The following is a 24,723-nucleotide window of genomic DNA, read 5'->3' as shown; positions in this document are numbered from 1 at the left end:
ATACTTTGATGTAAAGAATAATCCTACAAAGTTTCAATCACATCCGATGAACTTTGTCAAAGATATAAAATGTCTAATTTTTCCTTTGACGCTGACCTGTGACCTTGAAAAAGGTCAAAGGTCAACGAAACCATCGTTAAAGTGTAGAGGTCATTGGAGGTCACGACTAAACAAAATATGAGCCCGATCGCTTTGATAGTTTCCGAGAAAAGTCCAACGTTAAGGTGGTGTCTACGGACAGCCGGACGGCCGGCCGGACAGACTAACACTGACCGATTACATAGAGTCACTTTTTCTCAAGTGACTCAAAAACCTCACGAGATCTGAGATGATGAGCCAAACAGTTTCCAAAATTAAGAAAGAAGACGAAAAAAAAGTCTTCTGGTGACTGCTGCACTTGTTAAAGATGGAGAAAAACAAGCTTTGTACCTGCCAGCAATCTGAATGCTGCTGTCTTTTGGATACGCCTTCATCGCTGCTAGTACACCCTGCACAACCAAAAGAGTCCAAAGATCCAAGTCAAATAAAAAACCATCAAAGTGTTCAGAATATTGGAGTTATAACAAAATGAGAGGTACATGTATTTGTAAGGTAGGTAATGTGAATGTCAGGTAATATGAACCTAAAAAACCCAACTACATGTAAGGCCTCCCCCCCAAAAAATAGTCTGTTTACGGTAACATAGGCAAAACAAATAGGGTCGGTAGGTCGGGATTTTTTAAATTTTTTTTATTTTTTATTATTCTTTTTTTTTTAATTTTTTTTTTTTTTTACAACACATTATACATTACAACACAGTTCACATCGCCACATACATACACACAACATGCATAATAAAAGAATGATTTAGAAAAGAGAGAGAAAAAGAGAGAGAAATAGAGAGAGAGAGGGGGAAAGTTAAAGAGGTCGGGATTTTTAAAAAAAAAATTTCCCCCCAAAAAACATATTTTTAAGTTATTTTGCCAAAAAACAAAGACTTTTTTTTAAAACTTTTTTTCTCCCCCCCAAATGCCAAAAAAAAGTCTAGGGTCGCGCGAAAAAATAGGGTCGGTCGGAATACCGTAAACAGACTTATTTTTGTGTGTGTGCCTAATACCAAATGTGAAAAACAAATAAAAGTCGCCAATTATTTTCAATAATCCATACCAACAATGATAATGAAGATAGTCTTTGCAACACTGGGTATTTGGTTTTCCTACAATCATACCTTTAAGTTATGAACATTGGGGCTGCAACCTTGGATTTGTCCTTTAGAAAATACTCGCTGATGGGCCTTTCATGGCTTATGAGATTCTTCTTCTTCTTCTGCGTTCGTGGGCTGAAACTCCCACGTACACTACGTGTATTTTTTGCACGAGTGGAATTTTACGTGTATGACCGTTTTTACCCCGCCATTTAGGCAGCCATACGCCGCTTTCGGGGGAAGCATGCTGGGTATTTTCGTGTTTCTATATCCCACCGAACTCTGACATGGATTACAGGATCTTTTTCGTGCGCACTTGGTCTTGTGCTTGCGTGTACACACGGGGGTGTTCGGACACCGAGGAGAGTCTGCACACAAAGTTGACTCTGAGAAATAAATCTCTCGCCGAACGTGGGGACGAACTCACGCTGACAGCGGCCAACTGGATACAAATCCAGCGCGCTACCGACTGAGCTATATCCCCGCCCCTGCTTATGAGATTCCAAACATAAGGTAAATTGATTATTGATTATCGTCTCTTCAGTAGGTAACGCTATTCAAGAGCCAAACATAAGGACAGGAAATAAGATTTGAGATGAAACTGCCCACACAGGAGAATTAGCCTTACCTCCAGCGCCAAACGATGATTGGCGACAGTGGCGTAGCGGAACAGGTTGAAAAGATCGTTAAGGGCTTTGATGAGGATGAGATGGTTGTCGACGTACACCTGCACGGCAAGCACCGTCTGAGCGGAGTTGGCTTCACCTGTTACCTGCACACACAGGCACCCCAAGTCACATTTACTGCAGTGAACCCCCCCCCTTTTAAGACCTCCAAAAATCTGAGAAAATCAGGTCTTGAGAAGGAGGGAGTCATAAAATGGGGATAGACTTAGAGACCAGTATGGCATGCTGTCCTGACAGGCAACCTGCAAAGTAGGTCCCAAAGGTGTCCTTTCATCGCAGGTACCCCTGTATTGCTAACTTACTCAAGCTAGTTCCCTCCCCCTTATGTCCTTGTGGCAAGAATCAGACAGCAGAGCACATCCTGCTCTGAGGGACACCATCTGGCCAGAGGAGACAGCGCTACAAAAGAAGCTATACGGCCCCAGAGAGGACTTGGAGAGGACAGCATGTTTCGCCCTGCAGTCCGGACTGGCGATCTAACAGCGAACGACAAGAAGAAGAAGCTAACTTACTGCAATGCACAATGTCATATTACTAGATAATTTTGCCAATCTCACACCAAAGAAGCAATGCAATATTCACCGACCCTACCGCTAATTTTTCATAAGCTGAGCCTGTTCGACGTTCTGTAATAGCATTGCAGAGCACACAGCAATTTTGGCCTCATGAACAATCACTACACTAACTTTTTTCGAAATTCTGTAAGTGTAATAGCATTGAAGAGTGCTCAGCAATTTTTGCCTTTTGAACAATCACTGCACTAACTTTTTAGCATCGTAAATAAATAGTTTAGTCAGAGAAATAACTCTGAGAGAAAAAATCCCCCTCCCCCAAAAAAGCCTTGAACAACAAAACCAACAACACAAAAGTTAAGTTACCCTTTTCGCAGGGATGTGTTTCCGATTGCAGGCACTGTAGGCACACCCATAGAGACCAAGAAACTCCAGGTGTCGGCCTTCCAGGCCTGGTATAGAGCACCTCTCCTCTTCCTTTTCTCCTCTGAAAAAAGAGATAACAAAATTTTCTAATTAAGATATCTTGATTCCGAAATTTTGTGATGATTAATCAAACTTACTCCAGAGAATAAGTACAACAGCATACCACAGAAACGATACTGTACTCATAATCATATTCAGTAAATAAATTCAGTGTGCATTTAAGCATTAACAGTTATTGTATTGTTCTTCAAGAAAACAAAATGTACCGCAATAAAAATGTGTCGGCAGCGAATGCGAGTCTATCACTATCAGTATCACTCAAGTTCACAATGCTCAGTGAGGATAGTGTGCCAGGAAAAAGTGTGTGTACCTTTTTGGCTCACGAAGTGTAGCCTATGCGATCGTAACTTTGTCTGTCTGTGCGTGCGTATGTGCGTGCGTGCGTGCGTGTGTATGTCTGTGGTAGAAACTTTAACATTTCGTCATTTGAAGACGTCACATTATGGCGTAAGAGGGTTAGACGTCACGCGAAGGAATGTCTCGGTCATTGTTATTTTGAGCGGGCCGAGACTAGTGGGCAGTCGTGTCTGTAAGTAGGCTACATGCAGACAGACAGATCTAGATCTAGTGTCTCGCTTTCTTGCACAGTGTCACCTATGCTTACTGTGTGTATGTATGTGTGTGTGAATGTGTGAGTGTGTGTGTGTGTGTGCGTGTGTGTGTGTGTGTGTATGTGTGTGTGTGTGTGTGTGTGTGTGTGTGTGAGTGTGTGTGTGTGTGTGCATGAGTGCCTATGTGTGCATCGAGGGATGTTGACTTGAACATGTAAGAAAACTCTTCACTAGATTTAAACAAGTCGCGTAAGGCAAAATAACAACGTTTAGTCAAGCTGTCGAACTCACAGAATGAAACTGAACACACTGCTTTTTTCACCAAGACCACATACTCGTCGTTTCGTCAGTCCACCGCTCGTGGCAAAGGCAGTGAAATCGACAAGCCATGCAGAATAGTGTGGTAGTGGTCGCGCTGAGCAGGATAACACGCTTTTCTGTATGTCTATTCTTTTTAGCTTTCTGAGTTTGTTTTTAATCCAAACATATCATATCTATATGTTTTTGGAATCAGGGACCGACAAGGAATAATATGAAATTGTTTTTAAATCGATTTCGGAAAATTAATTTTAATAATAATTTTCATATATTTAATTTTCAGAGCTTGTTTGTAATCCAAATATAACATATGTATATGTTTTTGGAATCAGAAAATGACGAAGAATAAGATGAAATTATTTTTGGATCGTTTAATAAAAAAATAATTTTAATTACAAGTTTCCGATTTTTAATGACCAAACTCATTCATCAAAGGTATTTATCGAAAAAATGAAAAAAACGTCCGGGGATATCATTCCCAGGAACTCTCATGTAAAATTTCATAAAGATCGCTCCAGTAGTTTAGTCTGAATCTCTCTACACACACACACGCACAGACAGACAGACAGACACACACACACACACACACATACACCACGACCCTCGTCTCGATTCCCCCTCTATGTTAAAACATTTAGTCAAAACTTGACAAAATGTAAAAACAAGTCGCGTAAGGCGAAAATAAAACATTTAGTCAAGCTCAGTCGAACTCACAGAATGAAACTGAACGCATTGAATTTTTTCCGCAAGATCGTACACTCGTAGCATCGTCTGTCCACCGCTCGTGACAAAGGCAGTGAAATTAACAATCCAGAAAAGTGCGGAAGCGGTTGCGCTGAGCAGGATAACACGCTTTTCTGTATGTCTATTCTTTTTAGCTTACTGAGTTTGTTTTTAATCCAAACATATCATATCTATATGTTTTTGGAATCAGGAACGGACAAGGAATAAGATGAAATTGTTTTTAAATCGATTTCGGAAATTTAATTTTAATCATAATTTTTATATTTTTAATTTTCAGAGCTTGTTTTTAATCCAAATATAACATATTTATATGTTTTTGGAATCAGAAAATGATGAAGAATACGATAAACGTAATTTTGGATCGTTTTATAAAAAAATAATCAGATTTTTAATGACCAAAGTCTTTAATTAATTTTTAAGCCTCCAAGCTGAAATGCAATCCAAAAGTCCAGCCTTCGTCGAAGATTGCTTGGCCAAATTTTCGATCAATTTGATTCAAAAATGAGGGTGTGACAGTGCCGCCTCAACTTTTACAAAATGCCGGATATGACGTCATCAAAGACATTTATCGAAAAAATGAAAAAAACGTCTGGGGATATCATACCCAGGAACTCTCATGAAAAATTTTATAAAGATCGGTCCAGTAGTTTACTCTGAATCGCTCTACACACACACACACACACACACACACACACACACCACGACCCTCGTCTCGATTCCCCCCTCTATGTTAAAACATTTAGTCAGAACTTGACTAAATGTAAAAAGAAGCAAATTTGTGCTAAATTGAGTGGTAAACACATGTATCCAACACAGATCATATCTATTTAAAACAAAAATCTCTCCAACTTACTTCTGAGGCACCAGACGATGTGTGACAGCTTCCGGAGTTTCGAACCCCGCCAGGTTGGTGCCGGAGATGTCGATGGAAACCAGTTCTGGAAGCAAAGCTACCAGGTCCTTCAGAATGTGATCAGCGTTGGGATAAATGACAGGGTTCATCTCTTCATCGCCCTGCGACAGGTCCAGGTGTCTGCAAAACCAAAGGCAGTGTTGTGCATAAAAAATATAGTCAAGGATAATGATAATACAGTTGAACCCCCCTTTTTAGACCCCCCAATTTAAGACTTCCTCCCTTTTAAGACCCTGTTTTCTTTGACTTACTATTCATAACCTCTGTAAGCTTACCCCCATTTTAAGACCTGATAATGATATTGTCTGATTTTTTAGGTCTTAAAATGGGGGATATAGCTCAGTTGGTAGCGCGCTGGATTTGTATTCAGTTGGCCGCTGTCAGCGTGAGTTCGATCCCAGGTTCGGCGGAAATTTATTTCAGAGTCAACTTTGTGTGCAGACTCTCTTCGGTGTCCGAACTCCCCCCCGTGTACACTACATTGGGTGTGCACGTTAAAGATCCCACGATTGACAAAAGGGTCTTTCCTGGCAAAATTGCTTTGGCACAGTTAATAAGTGTCTACCTATACCCGTGTGACTTGGAATAATAGGCCGTGAAAGGTAAATATGCGCCGAAATGGCTGCAATTACTGGCCGTATAAAATTTCATCTCACACGGCATCACTGCTGAGCGCCTAGAACTGTACCCACGGAATATGCGCGATATAAGCCTACTTGATTGATTGATAGTAATATTTATTTCTAATGTATATATATATGCTGACTATTAGCAAATAATAACAGACATGTCAAGAAAATGAATATATATACAGGAAATAAATGAAAGAAATAAAACAAACCAAAATAGGCAGTCAATGATTCAGTTTCACAAGGCGACAACATCAAAAAGCTAACTAACACACACAAAAACTAACAAATGGAGAGAAAACCCACAATGCAAACATTCACAATAATTAAGTAACAAATGAAGAAGAAAAACCCCCCCCCGGGCGGGGATGTAGCTCAGTCGGTAGCACGCTGGATTTGTATCCAGTTGGCCGCTGTCAGCGTGAGTTCGTCCCCACGTTTGGCGAGAGATTTATTTCTCAGAGTCAACTTTGTGTGCAGACTCTCCTCGGTGTCCGAACACCCGCCCATGTGTACACACAAGCACAAGACCCGCAAGCACAAGACCAAGTGCGCACGAAAAAGATCCTGTAATCCATGTCAGAGTTCGGTGGGTTATAGAAACACGAAAATACCCAGCATGTTTCCCCCGAAAACGGCGTATGGCTGCCTAAATCAGTAAATGGCGGGGTAAAAAACGGTCATGCACATGAGTCATTCTTCACTTATCGTGACAAAAAAGGGGAATTGGCCCCAAAAATCAAACTTGTCATAAGAATAAAACAATTAGTGCCAATCTGAAGACATGTGCATCAACTACCTGAATATGCAAACAGCAAATTGGTAGCTTTGATACCTTAGATAAAAACTCCATTCTCGTCGGGGGGTCATGGTTCTGGTAACCTGCATAATGTTGTGACACTAAAGCATGAAATATACCACTTTTAATCACTCAAGTTGTGTAATAAGCATTGATAGGATAGAAGTACTTCTTTTTCTACCAATATGAACCATGTTTAATGGTAATGAGTGGAACTCGTACGGTTGCAAGGCAGGAAATAGTGTGACGCCATGTGCAGGTTACCAGGCTTCTTTTTTTTTTCACCAAAGACTTGATTTCTTTACACTCATTATCATTGACTATTCACATGATTTCCACACACATACCCTTGCAATGATGCAAACTGTAGAACACAATACAGTCTGTTCTTGAAAGAAAATGTGATAATAAAATGAAAAAGGTAACCTGTGTGATGCGTGACGCCACTGCACAACACAGGTTAAAAAAGACAACAGGGAGAGAAAAGAAAGCAATAAAAGAAAAGTTATGAAAAACAAAAGTATCTGGTAGTTCCTTCTTCTTTAATAATCAGAATTTAAAAAAATTAACACGTTTTCTACAAAAACAACGCTGATCGCTGCGTTTCCCTGCTACCTGCATCACAAGTGACACTGGGAAAATCTGCAGGGATTCGAATGCACTTGTGGTCAATTGACTGATATTAAAAAAATACAGCTTCTTAGTAAAAACAGAGCCTTCAGATAGATTACCTATAGCATGAAAAACACTTCTTGTGAACTTACCGATGCACCCTGTGAAACGAAATGAATGGCGATCAAGCGATGTTTCGGCAGAGTCCAACGCACCAAACTAAGACACAGTTACCTGCGCACACTGGTTCTCGGTTGTGTGACACGTCATCGAATTTGGTTTAGAAAACACACCACGTGACTATTTTTGACCCAAAACGTCATCAAGTTTGGGGTAGAGTTTGATAATGCATGTTTCGGGGCCCTTCACAACATGCCAAGTTGTCGATCACCGAAACAGAACTTGACAAACAAACTCTGGTAACCTGAGTGACAAACGTGACACCAAGCACAAATCAAGACATTACAAGTCTTTGGAAATATTTTATTTCTTGTTTTTCAATAAAAATGTGAGTGTCTTTCATATGTTTGTCAGTTTTCATTAAAATTTTGTTTGTTCAATAATTGTGTCGTCTGCTTGACCTGAATCTGTGGATAGGAATTTTGTGACGCCACGTGAAGGCAGGTTACCTCCATTTCAAACCCCAATTTTACGGCAAAAAGCAAGCAGAGTAAAGCATTCGAACATACCGCTGATTTATTTTAACCTTGGACAATCACATGCAGTCAATCATTTGGGTTTGGCTATCTTTAAACTAATTGCAATGGGCGATTACAGAAGTAGGGGTACGCATTCCCATTTTCCGACGCCATTTTCAGCACTAAAATCAGAATTGAATCAAAATTAACCACAGTAACAATTTTTTTTTTTCCATAGTGCCATTTTCTACCGATGCATTTACATTGATAAAACACGGATATGATGTGATTTTGTTTTTTAATTATCTGAAATTATTGTTTTTTGGCTTTGAACGAGATGTACCGCGATAGTCACGATAAGTGAAGAATGACTCACATAAAATTCCACTCGTGCAAAAAACACGTGTACATGGGAGTTTCAGCCCACGAACGCAGAAGAAGACAGAAGAAGAAGAAGAAAAACCCCAATGCAAACACACACAAAAACTAACAAATGGAGAAAAAAAAAACAAGCAAACAAATACAAAAGGTACATACTGCAATTTTTGGAGAGGCTGCAGGATCCTCAAGAAAGCAGAGAAATCGTTGATGCGAATGTTGGAAAGGCTGAGCGACACAAGCCTCGTCAACTTAGTCAGGCAGCTCAGCTCTTCCAGATTCACCCTGCACATGCTCAGACTAAGGTGAGTCAGTCGCTCGAGCGGACTCAACAGACTGGCAACCACCATACTGTTGAAGCTCAAGTCTCTCACGGCAGACGCTCGGAACTGCAGGTTGTGCAGGACCAAGCGCTGCAGGTTGGGACAGGTAAGCTTATAGTAGTCCTCATCTGCCGAGAAGAGCGGAGTGCCGTCCACCTGCGAGCCTACATTGTGGATATTCTCCATGCTGTCTCTGTGCTGACCCTGGATGAAAGCGTCAACGGCATTTGTCGTGGGCTCCTTCTCCAGGCGGAGAGAGCGCAGGGTTTTAAAGTTTTTGATGGTGGGCAGACAGCGCCAGACGCACGGCATGATCAGCTCGGTGAGCGGCTGCGTGGACAGCATTTTCAGCCCCGTCACCAGAGAGTGGTCGGCTACGCAGCGCAGGTCCAGTCGGCTCAGGCGCGTGGCTTGGCTGTCGCCGAAAATGGAGAGTTTTTCGTACGTCACCTCCTTGGGTTCCTCCTCCTCTTCAAGGAGGATGGTGAAGAAGCGATCACAGATAGACTTTGGAAGGAAGACCCCGGGACGCAGGTGATAACACGTGGTGATCTCGGGGTCCACGCTGGAGCTGCCATCAAAGTCGCCGTCAACGGAACTGCTTGTTGCACCTGCGGCATCCACTGAGTCCCCTTCATCCTCCGTGTCCCTTTTAGACGGCAGTCTCACTCTCCCTTGCTCTGATATCAAGGGCAGGTTCTTCGCCAGGAATCGGAGGCATGCGTCTTCAAGTCTGTCTGGGCTATCCTGTGGCCACATAGCCTGTGCCATTGTCACCGCCTGTTCAGCTATATACTTTCTGAATCACAGCATGAAGGAAAACCTGCAATACAAAAGGAAACAAGAAGTAATTAAGAGATCGATAATGATCGACAATTATATCCCAATTTGACTTCTTGTGAGATGCATGACCATCGCACTGAATGAATCTCAACATGTTTACACTTCTTTCATGTGATATTACTTTCACAGGGCTAAGTGTGGAGTATGCCCCGATGATCTACATGTGTAACCATGCATCGCTGCATTACTCATTCAGTAATTGGTGACTGCATGAATGACTTGATTTTTTGACATGCAATTGAAGTCCATTTGCAGTCCCTCATGTATGGCAGACTACTTTCTGATTTTTGTGGGTTAAGACCAATGTCAATCAGGAAAATATTCGTCAATTTGTCAATCTCTTTTGGTGTAGAAATTCCATAACTGATCCCTATGAGGCTATGGATCGACTCATGCTCCACTGATTGCTGAATGCCATATACTCATCAACTAATTAATCTACTTTAAGAAAGCAACGACAATATCTAACTGTCCAACATTGTGATGATTAATCTTCTTCTTCTCGTGATTTCTATCTTCAAATAGCATAAACATGACCTCACTCAGGAACTCATATAAAATGACCTAGTACCAAACAGGTGCACATTGAGGTGACAGCCATGGAATAAAATCGCGTGATCAACAAGTTTATTTCTGCGAACACGTAAAAGTTCCGCAACTTAGCAATCATTGAAAGCAATCATCGAATCAAGCACAAACTCTGTGCTTACTTACTTCTTCTGTTATAGCTGCGATTGTCGCAAAACGAACAATTTTACACTTACTGCGCAGAGCATTACACCATGGTACGGATCGACAGAGAACCCGAAACTTTCGTCCCTGCATTTACCGGAAGTTTATTTTGAGACGGTGCAGGGGGAAATACCTACCCTCAAAAAAAGGTCGCCGGTGATAAGTAACGTAATACACTACTAATGTCACACGTACATTGTGTGAAAAAGGTGGGACGATACTATTTAATTTTCGCGTTAAAATAATCAAACTATTGGGCTTTTTTCCCCAAATCAGATTTTTGCTGTGGGAAAAAAAAAAGTGCGTAGGGCAAGAGTTTTTCGGCTTTTTTTTTATCATTCTTGTCTTTCAATATGTTTTTTTCTCTCAGTTAAACCAAATAACATTTTCGTTTTTAATGTGGAGCATGTGATGCGCACAAAAAATATTGGCGGTCTAGAAGTGTCGTCTGCGCAATGATCGCGGCGGCTTTCTTGACCGCCAAGGACGACCACGCACGTTGTGAGACGTCAGTCGTTAGACCTTAGTGTGTGTGTGTGTGCGTACATGTGTGTGTGTTCAGTGCATGTGTGTGCATCTGTATGTTTGATTTCAACATACTAAAGCATTTAGTGCGGTCTGCAGCTTTGTCACTGTCAGCAATCCTGTCATTTGCTCACACAGACATGTAGACAGACAGAGACAGACAGACAAAAAGACCAACACACACACATAAGTATTATAAACACACACACACATACACACACACATACACAAAGAACAAAAAAGCCAAACATTGACAAGAATTTCAATAAATGTTTATTAAAGGCTGCCATACTCGTAGCGTACATTAATTAATTCATATTGTTTACATGTGCCAATAATGTTAGGCCAAAACAAAAAATAGGTCTGTTTACGGTAACATAGGCCAAAAAAATAGGGTCGGTAGGTCGGGATTTTTTTTCCTTTTTTTCCCCCCAAAAAACCATATTTTTACGTTATTTTGCAAAAAAACCAAAAGATTTTTTTTTTCTTTTCCCAAATGCCAAAAAAAGTCCAGGGTCGCGCGAAAAAAATAGGGTCGGTCGGGTTACCGTAAACAGACTATTTTTTTTGTGGCCTTATAAAACTGTACCTAAGGGGATATAATAACGATTGGCTGTAGCTTTCGAACACAGAAAAAAATATTTTAGTATTGCAAAGTGGTGTTGATAGTGTCGAATGTAAACAGAACAGTCTCAAACGCCATATTTGGTTTACGAAACGTCACTTGTCAACGGTCTAAAAATAGCCTAAGTCCTGGAGAACTGTTGCTAAACAATGCAATAAAGAATTAATTATTTCTTGTAATTGGTAAGGACTTCAAACCTAAAACTTTGCAGGAAGCTTAATTTATACATCCCCGCAACGATGGGAAAAGCCCTGGAAGTAATTAAACTAATTAAATAGGACTATGTCAGCCTTTAAAGAACCAATCAAGCATGCACATAATTACAATCAAATTAATGGAAATGATGGTAAAAATTATTTCATAATCGGGCAATTATCAAGGAACAAAACAGTTTTTACTTTGATTTGACACACCCTTTATAGAAGTATGTGAAAAGAAGCTCATGACACTATTATTTACATCTTTGGTTTCCTCATACATTTTCAAAAACAAAGGGGAAAAACTACAGTAGCCACAAGCATTCCTCTTTTCTATTGAAATACATGCACATTTGTACATGTACTAACATCAATCTTTCACTTTTACACCAAGTGATCTGTGACCCTCCACCACGAAATGAGTCGGATGTCACCTTGCGGGGTTCTGCACTAGGCCTAATATATAGTCCAGGGGTTGTCGGGTATTAGTGTGAGGGTCATCTTAGTCACAGGCTTATAACTAAAACGGTTTTCACCAATGGATAGAGCATAAAAAAAACTCTACAAGAAAATGTAAGAATGTAAAAAATCATGCAAAGGTGACATGCGACTCATTCCGTGGTAGAGGGTCACGTATGGCAGAAAACAAAATCCAAATTAAAAAGTTCAGCCTCCCTCTCAACTTAAGTGTCATCTCCCTCTCACACACACACACCAACACACACAAAACACAGACATATAAGGGACACCATCCCCTGTCTACCAGTTTACAAAACAGTGGAACCCCCTTTTAAGACTTCCAAAATGTGTGGAAATCAAGCACATCTGAGGGGGGGGGGGTTATAAAAAAGGGTACCACTGTATGCCTCCCATGCAAGGACATCTGCAATATAGGGACAATCGTTGCCAGTCTCTCATGCCATACAGTCAACTCTCATACATGCAGGTACTGAGGTAAAAACAAGTGACATTTTACAAACGATTTTAAAATTTTTTTTTACAGATCATCTCCAAGTAAAACGCAAACACAAATCATAAAATCAGTCAATCTGCAGTAGTACAGGCGCAATCAATGACTAGCTTATCTAGGAATGCAGAATTTCCATGAACATTCAAATAGGTACCAAAAACAGCCTTTCTTTCATGATATTACTTGTAGAGATACAACAAGCACATCCATTCAATTCATGCAGCTGCTAGCTATTTTGTTCACAATATAATAACCATAACAAACACACTAAACACTCCAAAGAGTAATCAAAGTTATCTGGTCGATTTTTGAGGACTTCACAAAAAAAGATGAAACGACATATTGCTAACTGCTTCTGGAATATCTGGTAAACAATTGAATTCCTGGCATATATCAGACATTTTGTTTGTGATATTAAACTGCTGTGATACATTTAGCCATCCCTGATATTATAAGCAATATTCATTATTTCACAGTGCAATCAATACCTGCGGTATAAGGTCCCTCAGATGCAAAGGACACCTCCCAAGCGAGAACACCTTCTGTTGTCCCTCTCTCCATTAACTTCACTAAAATATACCTGTAATGCAGGCCAGGTTCTTGTAAATGTCCCCAAAAGTGAGTCCTTTTACTACAGGTACCGGGGCGGGGATGTAGCTCAGTCGGTAGCGCGCTGGATTTGTATCCAGTTGGCCGCTGTCAGCGTGAGTTCGTCCCCACGTTCGGCGAGAGATTTATTTCTCAGAGTCAACTTTGTGTGCAGACTCTCCTCGGTGTCCGAACACCCCCGTGTGTACACGCAAGCACAAGACCAAGTGCGCACGAAAAAGATCCTGTAATCCATGTCAGAGTTCGGTGGGTTTATAGAAACACGAAAATACCCAGCCTGCTTCCTCCGAAAACGGCGTATGGCTGCCTAAATGGCGGGGTAAAAAACGGTCATACACGTAAAATTCCACTCGTGCAAAAAACACGAGTGTACATGGGAGTTTCAGCCCACGAACACAGAAGAAGAAGAACTACCGGTACCACTGTACTTCAGATCCTCAATCCGCGTAGACATACAAGGCATACTTGTAATCCCATCACCTGTGAAAGCAGATCCCTGCTAACACAATACTGACAGTTTACAGGTTTTCCTGATTAAATACAGAATACACTGACTACAAGTAATAATAATGGTAATCAAATGCCCTTGTCCCTGTCGCTGTGACATGTTTATATTATTCATTGGACCATCTTGAGTATATGTATAAGATAAAGTCATATGATGTCATAGTTAAATGCGTATGGTCGATCTTAATGTGTAACACATAGTTGAACCTGACATGGCGTTAAAACCTCTTATAATATAATAAGGACTATCTTCTCAAAATTCCACATTGGGGACACGCCTGTATGCCACTGTGGCATCGCAGACATGACAGTGGAACACCTCCTCCAACACTGTCCAATCCACCAGAAACTACGAGCAGAAACATGGCCTGCGGACACACCAGTTCAGGAGAAGATCTTCGGCACCCTGCAGAGTCTTCGCTGTACTGCAAACTTCATCAGAAGTTCCGGAGTCCCTGTCTGAGCGATCGAGAAGAAGGAAATAAGGACCATCTGACCTTAACGACCACCCCAACGGATCCGCAGTGATTTTTTTCTTCTAAATAATTCACCTTTCCTTAGCAACCATGCATGCATACACCCCTGTCTATAACAGCTACTCTTGGTCCCTTGGGTGGCTGTTAGACAGGTTTGACTGTACTTGGCATGTGAGGCAACCCGTAACAACGGATACTGTGTCTGTCTTCACTCTTCAAAAACTACTACAGAAATGATAAATGGAATGTCAAGTCAAGCCTCTTTTACAAGGTCAACAATAAGTAATTGTGAGTGTTTTTTAAGTAGAGGAAGCAGCTTTTGGAGTGTGAAAATTCTGTCAGAACGAATATTTATGAGCCTCCATCTGGATCTAATATACAGGATTACATGTTCAGTCGCACTCCTGATTTAAGGCCTCCTCCCCCCCCCCCCCCATATACACCCTTGAGACCCTACTTAACACCTTGAATGCCACAATACCTATCATATACATCTTTTGCTACCATGCAAAAAACTACTCTGGCAAGGGAAACAACCGCTGTATATTAATGCCCTTTGAATAGTCTCCTGTCCGCCCAGCCGACCTTCCCCTTGGCCCTGCTTGTGACCTCGATGTTTGATGCCCCCGCAAGGGGCACGGTACTCTCTAAGCACCCAAAACCTCAAAGAGAGATAATTAACTGGCGGAAACCTTCCTATTGTAGTCTCCTGTCCGCCCAGCCGACCTTCCCCTTGACCCTGCTTGTGACCTCGATGTTTGATGCCCCCGCAAGGGGCACGGTACTCTGTAAGCACCCAAAACCTCAAAGAGATAACTGGCGGAAACCTTCCTAATCAGATGATTGCCTCCCCTGGAGACAATTTTCTCCGTTTAGGTCCAATTGTTTTACCTTGTACGTTATGATTTAAAAAACCCAACTAACTCTGATGTGTATGTTATGCAGTGCGCGCACAATATCCTACCCTTATAAGCATAACATATACATCAGAGTTGGTTGTTTGTCCTGATCGCAGGACTAAAGCCAATCGGAAGCGTGGAACATGCGTCAGATGTTGTGAAAAGCTTGTCCGCGCGAGGTAAAGGGGTTCTTACTCTTCCAGACTGCTGAAAATCCTGACAGTTATTTTCAAAAAGTATCTATTAACATAATAAAACATCAAAACCAAATTCTATTTATCACAAAGAATGATGTTTTCATCTCCTCTGTTTCTTAAGAAAATCTTAGTTACAACAATTTCACAAGTAATCAAATCTCAGTACATTGATACAAATAAAATTAATAGACTCCTTCAACAATTAAAAAAAATTAAAAAATTTTCACAACTAATTCAAATATTGAAACCAGCAACACACTAAAAATAGCAAAATTAGAAGGAAAAAAAAAAGCCAGTTGCTTAATTATTCTATATCTCCTGTCTCAGGTATGCCAACTGGCACTTATTTCAAATCAACAAAAGAATTGCTGTCATACTTCAGCAGGATTGAATTGCTGAACCTTTTCACATTGGGGCAAAGCTAACACCAAACTTTACATAAATTGACAAAACTCTTATGACAATGTAAGCACATTTTCATTTGCTTTTTCTTAAAAAAAATACTGGTGGTTGGAACTAATCTAATCAGACAGCGGAAAGGAACAATCTCATAAGAACTTATAGAGGAAAAAAGACATGCGAATAATCACACACACACACACACACACACACACACACACACACACACACACACAGAGAAGCCATATTTCTTCAGATCTTAATATCTTCGACCTATGAAGTCTATACATTTTCAGAACATTCGGTGAAAGATCATGGTTTGATTTCTTCATACACCCTGTCACTTCTATTCCACAAACTCTCCTGTCATTCTGACGTGCTTTCAATTCGAAGTCATGGTAAATTTGATTTTCTGGGTTCATCTGCCCTACACACACACACACACACACACACACAACGTCCCTGCATTTTTGTTCACTAGACTTGTTTTGTTCGTTTGTCGCCATTCACTAGAGGAATTTTCTCATCATCCTCATCCACGAACAGTCTTGAGTCTTTCTTCGGCCTGAAAAAGAGAAAACTTATTTTTTAGATTCAATATTCACGTAGGGCAGTTAGACATAGGCAATCTTTCATAAGCACTATCAACACAGAGATTTTTTTTAACTAAAACAATGTGCTGGTTTCAACACTGTATTAAATGAAATTTTTTTAAATTCTGGACAAATATTGTGTTATGTTTGTTACTGGCAAAGATGCATTTGGGGTACGAGAACTTTGCTTGAATATTTTTCAGATCTGTGGAAAGGGGGATTCCACTGTAGTTGAATTCAGTGGCATCAGGCAACGGTTTATTGATCAGAAAATACACTTTTTATTACTGTTAAAGTGAATGTAACACACACACACACACACACACACACACACACACACACACACACACACATACACACAAACACACATGCACACACACACACACACACCACACAAACACACATGCACACTTACTTCAAAGGGAATCGCCTGTCAGCCATCCTTGTTTCAACATCATCATCGGCATCCATAATGTCGATCAGCTGCTGCTCGAAGTTCGAGTCGATGGGGCCGATAGAAATGTCTCTCACAGCTCGGAACTGACCGCAGTTGTTCAAGTGCTCGTTCTCCAGTCGGAAGAAGTTCCACACAAACCTCCTGTGGAAATTCAAGCAAAGAAGAGCCCATCAGATAACATTGCTAACACTATTTGTAATTGTCAACAAACTGGCTGAAGTCTTGGAAAACTCCAAACCGATGTAGCTGTTAAAAGTTTAGACACCATGGAAGAAAAAAGGTTAATGGTTGACTGAATCTTTGCAATAGCGACCCCCCCCCCCCTCTTCCCACCCCACTCCCCCTATCACAACCCCCAAACATTATGAGCCATTCAGGACTGTGAGATAATCATTTGAATGGGCAACATTGCACACAACTTGATTTTCTCTCAAACACACACACACACACACACACACACACACACACACACACACACACACACACACACACACACACACACACACACACACACACACACACACACATACACACCCACGGAGAAATCTGATTTTATGACCAGATAATCTCAAACTAGCACAATTGCCTTTTTCATCCTTAAAAATCATCTTCCCGTATCATCCTTTTTACAAATTATCATATTCTATTTAAGCAAAGCTCATTAATATCAGCTGCAGATAAAATGAATATAAGTAAATCCAAAAACAAAGAGACTGCCAATGTTCCAAAATTCAGAATAAAAAAACCAAGAAAGGTAGGTTGTTGGAACCTTTGTTATTGACAAAACAATACATTCACAGATATTTTGACCCAACGGTCTTTTAAGTGAACAGACAAACAAATATTCACACAAAACTTATCTTGATAGTTCTATCAGTTTATGTCCACTCGTCAGGAAGCCGAGCGAATGAATCGTTTTTTGAATATTAGTAAAGCCTTTCCCTTACCGGAAGACCTCCAGTAATGCTAGAATGGTGCCCAGAATCTCACTGTTTATCAGCATGGCCTCTGCTATAGACACTTTCAGCGTCCAGATGAAGCGAAGAATGAAGTCCTCTATCATAGCAAAGTAGTAGTATGCCTGGAAGAATTGAGTCAGAAAGGAGAGAGATTGCATGGATATGTGAAATAAAAGGCTAACATGATTCTGTCATCTTTGCTGGTTCTCTTTAACAAAATAACGTTTCTAATTAAAAAACAAACCACCAGACAGCCATGTCTTCATGACCTTCTTTTGTAAAGTGTAATCTCTGACATCAAAAGTAAAACAAAGTATGAGATGATGCTACAGTACCGTATTTGACGGATTACAAGACGCACCGTTTTTTAAGCCGCACCCCCGACTTTTTAAAAAAAAAATGGGACGAGCCACGTATAGGCCGCGTCACTATATTAGCCGCCGTCGAAAAAAATATAATCAGATCGTGTCAATCAATCAAAACAACCAGGCAAACGAAAGTACGGTATTTGGCGAAATCGGCTCCAAGAATAAACAAGTGAAACAAAGAAGAAAAGTGAAAAAGTTTGAAGAAAAATATCTCACACACAATTTGTAACCAACACATACATGTAGTCCCGCCCGGAATAAGCTTTTTTGGGATGATTTACGACTTTTGCGCACATTTCGAGCAGACGAAAACACAACATGGTGGCTCTCGCTCTTCCAACTATCGCGAGACACAAAAAAACGAAATCTCGCGCGCGCGAGATCCTGATACATCCGGTGTTTCTCTGTACGCTATCTTGTCATGACGACTTGTTGACAAACGAAGATTCGCGAAAGAAAGAGAAAAGCGCCGAGTCTTGAGTAGAGAGCTAATAAAGTACCGGTAATCGCTAATCGAGCAAAATGAAAATCCGCGGCGACTTCCATTAGGTGAATGCTATTCAAGTTTAGGTAACGTTTTAGCCGCATCCTTTTATAAGCCGCAATGCGATTTAAAACAAAAAAAAGTCACGGCTTGTAGTCCGTCAAATACGGTAATGAAAATAATGGCGTCACATAGAATTTTTGTCACTTATTTTATATATATAATATATATATATATAATATATATATCACATATTATATATCTCTCTCTGAAGGAAACAACAAGTGTTTAGAGAATCACGTTTGTCTCTGTGACTTGGTTATTATAACAGCAGTGGAAGATTTACTTGTAAAATCACAGATCTGATAAACAAAGGGAAGTAAGCGCCCAAAATGCATACGACATGTGTCATGGAGTAAGTGAGAGTTATACGGAACCAGTCTCCTGGCACCTGAGAGAATAACAAGCATTGAAATGAACCAGCGACTTTCATCCTCAAAATAACAGCCAGGCTGTACATGTATCGGTACCATATGTTATTAAATAGCCCTCACCTTAAAAGCATACACAACTTCTTCTCTGAGGAACTTGTTCTCCCCGGCCCCCTTGTCCAGCAGTCCCCAGTCCATCTTGATGTCCCAGGTGTACGTGTAGCACGAGCTGGCCACGGTCGCCACGATCAGCAGCCAGAAAAACACGCTGTTCTGACGATACCCATCCCCATGAAGCTCTGTTATCATAACGAGAGAGAATGTCAGACATTGGGTTACAAGAAGCTCTTCAGCTGGCCATGGCTCTGTATTTTTAGGACAGAAAATCTCTCACAATGAGGTACGAGAAACATGTTGCAATGACGTTAAACCTGCTCACGCAGCTCCGTCATCATAAGGATATGAAATGTCACACGATGAGGTATGAGAAACATGTTTCTCTAATATTATCCCTCCTCACGCAGCTATGTGACAATAAGGACAAACAATGTCACGTGAAGGGTCAATACAATCATGTCATAGAAACGCCCCTGAAAATTACTGGCACAGACACATGCAGACAGAATGCAAGGACATGCAAGGACTGGGTGGCCGAGTGGTAACGCACTTGCGCTCGGAAGCGAGAGGTTGCGAGTTCGACCCTGGGTCAGGGGGTTGGCAATTTCCCCCCCCCCCCCCCCCCCCCTTTCCTAACCTAGGTGGTGGGTTCAAGTGCTAGTCTTTCGGATGAGACGAAAAACCGAGGTCCCTTCGTGTACACTACATTGGGGTGTGCACGTTAAAGATCCCACGATTGACAAAAGGGTCTTTCCTGGCAAAATTGTATAGGCATAGATAAAAAAATGTCCACCAAAATACCCGTGTGACTTGGAATAATAGGCCGTGAAAAGTAGGATATGCGCCGAAATGGCTGCGATCTGCTGGTCGATGTGAATGCGTGATGTATTGTGTAAAACATTCCATCTCACATGGCATAAATAGATCCCTGCGCCTTGAGTCCGAGTCTGGAGATACGCGCGCGATATAAGACTTCATATAACTAACTAAGAATTGCATGAAGAAGAGATCATGTTTTTAAGACCTTTTTAGGTCAAAGTGGCAATGTAACATGTGGGTATTGTTTTCCTTTTATTTATAATCTCAGAGATACAGAAAGACAAATAAACAGAGAAAGAAAGAAAGGCAGATTAGACTGACAGACAGACAGACAGACTGATGGACAGACAGACACACACACACACACACACCAACTGACCACACATACTTCTTCTTCTTCTGCGTTCGTGGGCTGAAACTCCCACGTACACTCGTGTTTTTTGCACGAGTGGAATTTTACGTGTATGACCGTTTTTTACCCCGCCATTTAGGCAGCCATACGCCGTTTTCGGAGGAAGCATGCTGGGTATTTTCGTGTTTCTATAACCCATCGAACTCTGACATGGATTACAGGATCTTTTTTGTGCGCACTTGGTCTTGTGCTTGCGTGTACACACGGGGGGTGTTCGGACACCGAGGAGAGTCTGCACACAAAGTTGACTCTGAGAAATAAATCTCTCGCCGAACGTGGGGACGAACTCACGCTGACAGCGGCCAACTGGATACAAATCCAGCGCGCTACCGACTGAGCTACATCCCCGCCCCACCACACGAAAAGAAAAAGAAATCAACTGCTCTCTCACCAATGTGTACCCTGTAGAGTGTTGAAAACAGCTGCACAAAGAAGGTAGTGGAGTACTTCCCAGCATTCACCACGTGTGGAAAGATGAGCTTGGTGTCACGGTAACGGCGAAGACACTGGGCAAAGCGGAACCAGGCAGGGAGACAGGCCACGATGGCTCGAACCCCGTAAATACTTTTGGTACACACAGGCTCCCCTGAGAATAAAATCGAAAATTTTATTGTAAATTTTCATTTAATAAATATACCTACCCGAATCACATGTAGCAGTTGACTCAGTCTAAAGTGCTAGGTCTGAAAAGGCTACCCGTCTAAGGGGAGCAACCCCAACTAAAAAAGTGTAAACGTAGCTATGGTAATGACGACGCACCCAGGGAGTTACCTCCCCTCCTGCGTACTACGTCACTACTGCTACTGACCACGTGACCCCTATCATTCGACTCGAAGAATAAAATCTCCAAATCATAAGCGGGGTAGGTGGGAGGGACTACGATATGTGATTCGGGTAGGTATATTTATTAAATGAAAATTTACAATAAAATTTTCGATTAAATTACATATTCCTACTCCGAATCACATGTAGCAGATTGAAACAACAAGGCGGTGGGCAAGAAAAAAGTTCAAACTCACTCTCAAATCCTTGTCAAGAGCTGACCCCCTGCCACCATGGCAGGCAAAGCTCTAGATCCATCCTGGCGAAGAGCCGAGATGTCACGCAGGTAAAAATTCATGAAGACATCCTCGGAACGCCAGTATGCGGTGTGTAGCACCTCCTCCAGTCTTCTTGATCGTAACACGGCCAAGGAGGAAGCCCAAGCTCGCGTCTCGTGAGCCCGAGCTGATTCCAGAGGAAGGACAGGCTGTGTCCCCCCTTCATTGCGGCGGCTCCACTCGTAAGCATGCTTAATGAGCGCCGACACCCACCGGGCCAGAGTCGTCTTAGTGATATCCTTATGTCTCTCCGTATTGAGAGAAATAAACAAAAGCTTTTGAGCTGCGGATCTAAGAGACTGAGCACGAGCAAGGTAGATGTGAAGGGCTCTAACAGGGCAATTTACTAAGTCTGGGTCATTCGGAGCCAGAATAGTGGACAACGGCCTGACATGAACCAAAGGCGAAGCTCGCTCGGGAGCCTGGTTTTTCGCAAGAAACTCAGGCCGAAACCGCAAGGTAACGGACCCATCTGATTCAAAGGAAATGTCGTCCGAATTACCGGAAAGAGCGTGGATCTCACTGCCCCTTCTTGCCGATGCTAGCAGCAAAAGGAAAAGGGACTTGCGTGTAAGGTTCGCAAAACTGGCATCTCTGAGAGGTTCGAAATCCGCTGAACGCAGAAACTCCATGACCAATAAGAGATCCCACTTAGGAACGGGCGTACGGGACTTGACGTCAGAAAGGGAAGCGCCCTTGATGACTCCCGCGATCACGCCACTAACATCTATAGAGCGACCTATCTGGCGTAGGGTCGCCGAGATGGCCGATCTTCTTACTTTCAACGAGGCAGCGGAAGCTCCCTGAGAGGACATGAAAGCAAGATGGTTCGCCACGTGCATCGTGCGGGGCGCCGTAGCATCCAGCCGATGCTCGTGACACCAGGTAACCCAGGCCCTCCAATGTGACTCATAAACGGACGAGGTAGATGCTCTGTGCGAGCGTCCTACCAGGTCCATGGTCAGATCTGATGCCCCTTTGCGCCTCAGAGAAGACCGCACAACCTCCACGCGTGAAGATTCAGCATCTGAGGCTCTGCGTGGAGGCTGCCGGTGTGAGGCTGAACCAGTTCTCCTCGCGTGAGAGCGAGAGGAATGGGAGGGCCCTGGGCGAGTCTCAGCAGGTCCGGGAACCACGGCTGAGACGGCCAAAGAGGAGCGATCAGCAGGAGGGACGGGCCCTCCTGCTCCGCCTTCCTGAGAACTCGCGTGAGCAACTGGAATGGCGGGAACGCGTAAGCCTCCAGGCCGGACCAGGAAATGTCCATCGCGTTCGTCTCCCACGCCTCGGGATCCGGGAATGGTGAGACGAACACTGGTAGTCTCTTCGAGAACCTGGTGGCAAAAAGGTCCACCTGAGGTTTCTGCACAAGAGACCAGAGACGATCCAGCGCTCCGTGAGTGATGGTCCACTCTGTTTGAAGCACTCTGTCGGAGCGGCTGAGCGCGTCCGCCAGAGTGTTCAAGCTTCCGGGCAGGTACCTGGCCGAAAGCCTGATTTGATGCTCTGAACACCAAATCAGGATCTCGCAGGCCCTGGCCGAAAGCGACGGAGACCGCGACCCTCCCTGCTTGTTGATGTAAGCTGCCACTGTCGTGTTGTCTGTAAACAGACGAACATGCTTGGCCTGAAGGGAGGGCCGGAACTTGTCCAGAGCTAGAGCCACGGCTTCTAGCTCCAGCAAGTTGATGTGCTGCATCCTCTGATCTGCCGACCACAGACCTGACGCAGTCAGCTGGTCTGTGTGAGCCCCCCACCCCACCAAGGACGCGTCCGTGAACAGGTCCAAGTCTGGGGCAGGAAGGGCTATCGGCACGCCCCTGCACACCCACTCCGTGTCCAGCCACGGAAGGGTAGCGGATTGGAACCATCCCCGGAGAGGGATGAGGGCATTCCAATCCACCGTGGGAGAGTCCACGAACGGCTTCAGCGCCAGCTGAAAGGGACGTTTGTGGACCCTCCCCAAGGGGACCAGGAGAGCCATGGACTCCATCTGCCCTAAGATGGAGGCCAAAGTCCGCAGGGAGGCCCTCGGGAGAGGCAAAGTGGAGCGTATGCACGCCTGGAGCTTGTCCACCCTCTTCTGAGAGGGCTGAACAGTCCAAGCCACCGTGTCGAAAGACATTCCCAAGTAGGTGAACGTCTGACACGGCGTCAGCTCCGACTTTGATCGGTTGATCGAGAAGCCAAACAAGTTGGCCTCCCGAAGAACCGATTGGGTATCCTGCTCGCACCCCGCCTGACTCTGACTCAGGATGAGCCAATCGTCCAGGTAGGCACGTAGCCGGACACCCCGCGACCTCACCAGCGCGCAGACCTGTCTCACGACCATGGTGAAGACCCAAGGGGCGAGAGACAGGCCGAAAGGAAGGGCGCGAAACTGGTAAACCTGACTTGCCCACCGGAAACGAAGCCATTTCCGGTCGGCTGGATGCATAAGAATATGGAAGTATGCATCCGTCAGGTCGATGGAAGTCGCCCAATCTCCCGGGCGGAGAGAGTCCCTGACCGACGCTGGCGTCTCCATCTTGAACCTTATCTCCCTCAAAAAGGTATTGAGGAACGACAGGTCCAAGACAGGACGCCATGCCCCTGAGGCTTTGGGGACGGCGAAAAGCCGTCCGTAAAACCCAGGGGAACTGTGGTCGAGGACTTTCTCCACTGCGCCCTTCTGCACCAGGGAGTCTATTTCCGACCGAAGGACGGAAATGGCTTCCTGCGAGGAGGGAGGCCTGAACGCCGGCGGACGCCTGACCAGAGGTGCCTTGCCATCTTTCCAGAGAAGACGGAAGCCCGACCTCACGACCCCCACGATCCATTGACTCTGTACGGACACGAGCCAATGGGAAAGTGCCCTGGAAGGGCCCCCCGCCATCACCAGAGTGGAGGGCGGGGTGGGGGGGAGATCGGGAGCACTTCATTGGGGGTGAGGCTTGCTTCCAGAGCCGCCTCTCCCCCTGCCGGAAGACGGTCGTCTTCTCGAGCCCCGAGAAGAGGAACGCCCACGACCCTTGTCTGCCGGTTTGGGAGGGCCAGCAACCTTAGCCTGCTTAGGCTGAGAAGGCTGAGACTGCTTGGACTGCTTAAGGCTGTGCAGGGAAAAGTCAGAGAACTGCTGGTCCCTGTTAGCCTGAATTTCCTGTCTTCGGGCATCAAAAACGAGATGCCCAAAGAGGGAACCCTCCAAGACCGGTGAGGCACGCAAAGTGTCCTTGGTCGCCTGATCCGAAAA

The 24,723-nt window shown here is 43.4% G+C and overlaps 2 protein-coding genes across 4 annotated transcripts in view; both read right to left on the bottom strand.

Annotated features, from left to right (window-relative positions):
- LOC138948691 (protein zer-1 homolog) overlaps positions 1-10,441 on the bottom strand; it is a 34,813-nt gene extending 24,372 nt beyond the window's left edge. For 2 of the 3 annotated variants that reach the window (XR_011450062.1, XM_070320284.1), the window contains exons 1-6: positions 10,330-10,441; positions 8,609-9,595; positions 5,334-5,513; positions 2,748-2,868; positions 1,812-1,955; positions 430-488 (exon numbers count right to left, since the gene is read on the bottom strand). Coding sequence is in view for 2 of the 3 variants with exons in the window: in XM_070320284.1 (XP_070176385.1) it covers positions 430-488; positions 1,812-1,955; positions 2,748-2,868; positions 5,334-5,513; positions 8,609-9,543 (1,439 nt within the window). In the remaining variant the exon portion in view is untranslated. The remainder of the gene's footprint in view (positions 1-429; positions 489-1,811; positions 1,956-2,747; positions 2,869-5,333; positions 5,514-8,608; positions 9,596-10,329) is intronic. The other variant, XM_070320285.1, reaches the window with a different exon arrangement.
- A 687-nt stretch (positions 10,442-11,128) lies between these two features.
- The window catches only part of LOC138948692 (solute carrier family 53 member 1-like), a 33,496-nt gene continuing 19,901 nt past the window's right edge, over positions 11,129-24,723 (bottom strand). Inside the window, exons 12-16 of the mRNA XM_070320286.1 lie at positions 20,783-20,977; positions 19,167-19,342; positions 17,749-17,882; positions 16,760-16,942; positions 11,129-16,316 (exon numbers count right to left, since the gene is read on the bottom strand). Of these exons, the coding sequence (XP_070176387.1) occupies positions 16,229-16,316; positions 16,760-16,942; positions 17,749-17,882; positions 19,167-19,342; positions 20,783-20,977 (776 nt within the window). The 3' untranslated portion in view covers positions 11,129-16,228. The remainder of the gene's footprint in view (positions 16,317-16,759; positions 16,943-17,748; positions 17,883-19,166; positions 19,343-20,782; positions 20,978-24,723) is intronic.

The sequence above is a fragment of the Littorina saxatilis genome, linkage group LG15 (genome assembly GCF_037325665.1).
Source record: "Littorina saxatilis isolate snail1 linkage group LG15, US_GU_Lsax_2.0, whole genome shotgun sequence".
In the NCBI taxonomy this organism is placed as follows: domain Eukaryota; kingdom Metazoa; phylum Mollusca; class Gastropoda; order Littorinimorpha; family Littorinidae; genus Littorina; species Littorina saxatilis.
Note: the sequence above shows the minus strand (reverse complement) of the source record. Positions and strands in the feature narration are given on the sequence as shown.